The 2,500-nt window shown below is 37.4% G+C and overlaps 1 protein-coding gene across 2 annotated transcripts in view; it reads left to right on the top strand.

Moving 5' to 3' along the window:
• The first annotated feature begins 103 nt into the window (after positions 1–103).
• LOC106870532 (BTB/POZ domain-containing protein 16) overlaps positions 104–2,500 on the top strand; it is a 125,281-nt gene continuing 122,884 nt past the window's right edge. Inside the window, exon 1 of one of the 2 annotated variants that reach the window (XR_016244335.1) lies at positions 104–1,233. Coding sequence is in view for 1 of the 2 variants with exons in the window: in XM_089362803.1 (XP_089218929.1) it covers positions 1,028–1,233 (206 nt within the window). In the remaining variant the exon portion in view is untranslated. The remainder of the gene's footprint in view (positions 1,234–2,500) is intronic. The other variant, XM_089362803.1, reaches the window with a different exon arrangement.

Below are 2,500 nucleotides of genomic sequence, written 5' to 3'. Positions count from 1 at the left end.
TATATATATATATATATATATATATGCTGACATATATATGAGTGTGTGTGTGTGTGTGAGTGAGGGAGAAAGAAAGAGAGTGAGAGAGAGAGTGTGTGTGTATGTGTGCGCGCGTTGTTGTCGTCACGTGAATAACTTGTTTACTTGTGTTGCCAGGTAACGCCAACAGTGAAACTCCTCACAAAACCGAGAAAACAAACAACAAACAAAAGACAAGCATTAAAAACAGTAACCAAAAAAAAAAAAAAAGGAAAAAAAAAAAAGAAAAAGTGTAAGAGAAGCTTTGAACTGGCAGAATAACATCATCATCAACAACAACAACAACAATAATAACAACAACACCAACTGTAAGAACAATTGTGACAATAACAACAACATCAACAGTTATTTGCACTGAGATCGACGGCCACAACAACAACAGGAACAAACCCATAACTATTAATATCGACATCCACCACCACCACCATCACCACCACCACCACCATCACCACCACCACCACCACCAATAACAACAACAACAACAGCAGCAAACATAACAACAACAACAACCAATAACAACAACAGTATCCGGCATCAACAATAATAACAACTAAACTAATGGAAACCCGAGCAGAAACAAGGGATTCTCTAAGTGGTCACTTGACCTGTTAGAAAAAGCAGCCAAACTTCCCTGAATTACCATTACCATTATTATTATTATTATTATTATTATTATTATTATTATTATTATTATTATTATTGTTCAGTAGTTTTATTTTTATAACGTGCTTTCACTTCACTACCGAGCGCAGCTCTGTGTGCCTTGGGTATGTGCTGTGGTTTGTTGTGATGCTCTTATTGGTCAAGGGAAGGATCCATTGGCCGGTGGTATATTTCTAAAAGACGTGTGATGGTCATGGTTGCAAAACCTTTTGGTTCACAGGTCTGTCCAAGCTGGAGCTGACTTGGGGGGCTAAGTAACAACACGCAAGAGCAATAAACAAACAGCAAACAACGTTAAAAAAAAAAAAAGCGAAAAAAAAAAACGATGCGGAAACAAACCAACAACAGCAATAACAACAACATTGAAGCCGCCAACTACAACGACAATGATGACCACCAACAAATGCAACAGCCAAGAGTGCCGTCGGCTCTAAGCGAAGGAGCAGTGACGTCAATTTGGACAGAGATGATGGCACCGTCCTATGTACACTGTCTACCCAAAGCGTTGTTAGAGACGGACCTGTCACAGAAGTAAGTATATTGTTTTGCTTTATATCTGACGATTTAGATCACCATCAAATGCCATTCAAATCTTAGACGTCTCTATAGGAATATTGAATCGATCGGAAGTTTGTCTTAAGTCTTAATCTTCCATTAAAATACTATTCACATTTACAATGTCTTTATAGAGATACTGAATCGATCTCACTAATTGATTTCTGCTTTATTTTATCGACCCCAGAAGAATTTCTTATGATTCTTAGTCTTCCAGCAAAGTACTTGCCGTTCACATCTAAGATGTTTGATAAGAATATCGGTTTCAAATTTTGGCACAAGGCCAGCAGTTTGAGGGGAGGGGGCGGGGCAAGTCCATTACATCGACCCCAGTGCTCAGCTGGTACTTATTTCATCGGTATTTGATCTCAGAACGTAGAGACGAAATACCGCTAAACATTTTGCCCGTCGTGCAAATGATTCTGCCAGTTCGCCACCCCGTGTTAAATAAGAATAATGAAACCGACCCGAAAACTTTAACTTATCAACCCCAGAAGCATAAGAGGCAAAGATAGCGATCGTCTTTTCCATTCACATCTGAAAAGAAATCAATCTAGTTCTTGACTGGTGCTTTATTTTCTCAATTGCGGAAGAATGAAATTTAAAGCTAGTCTTCTAATAAAACGCCATTCACAATTCGGATGTCTTTATCGGAATATTAAATCGATCCTAGTAGTTGATTGGTACTTTATTTATCAATTCCTGAAGTATGAATGGTGAAGTTAGTCTAAGTCTACTATTATAATTCCATTCACATCTAAGATATTTTATTGAAATGTTAAATCGATACCAGTACGTGACTGGTACATTATTTTATTGACACTGGAAAGATAAAAGGTCAAAATTAGTCTTAGTTTTCTATAACATTTCCATTCTTATCTGGAATGTCTAAAGTAACTTTAAATCGGCCATGTTCGTGACTGGCACTTTATTTCATCAACACCCGGAAGGTTGAAAAGCAACTTCCATTATAACTCTATTCTCATCTAGGGTGTCTCTTGAAATATTAAATCGATCCTGTGCTTAACTGGTAATTTATTTTATCTAACCACGGAAGTGAGAACAGCACAACTGATCTCAAAGCGTTTTGAGCTCAGAATATGAAGGGATGTAAATAAATACCACAAGGGATTTTATCCCTCACACTGTAACGATTCTGCCCACCTACCACTCTTTTACATGAAGCATACTAAAATACTAATTATCTAAACTTAGTCATAATCCTTTCTGCTATAGGCACAAG

The sequence above is a fragment of the Octopus bimaculoides genome, chromosome 14 (genome assembly GCF_046866305.1).
Source record: "Octopus bimaculoides isolate indiv1 chromosome 14, ASM4686630v1, whole genome shotgun sequence".
NCBI classification, from domain to species: Eukaryota; Metazoa; Mollusca; class Cephalopoda; order Octopoda; family Octopodidae; genus Octopus; species Octopus bimaculoides.
This window is presented reverse-complemented; position numbering and strand designations above follow the sequence as displayed.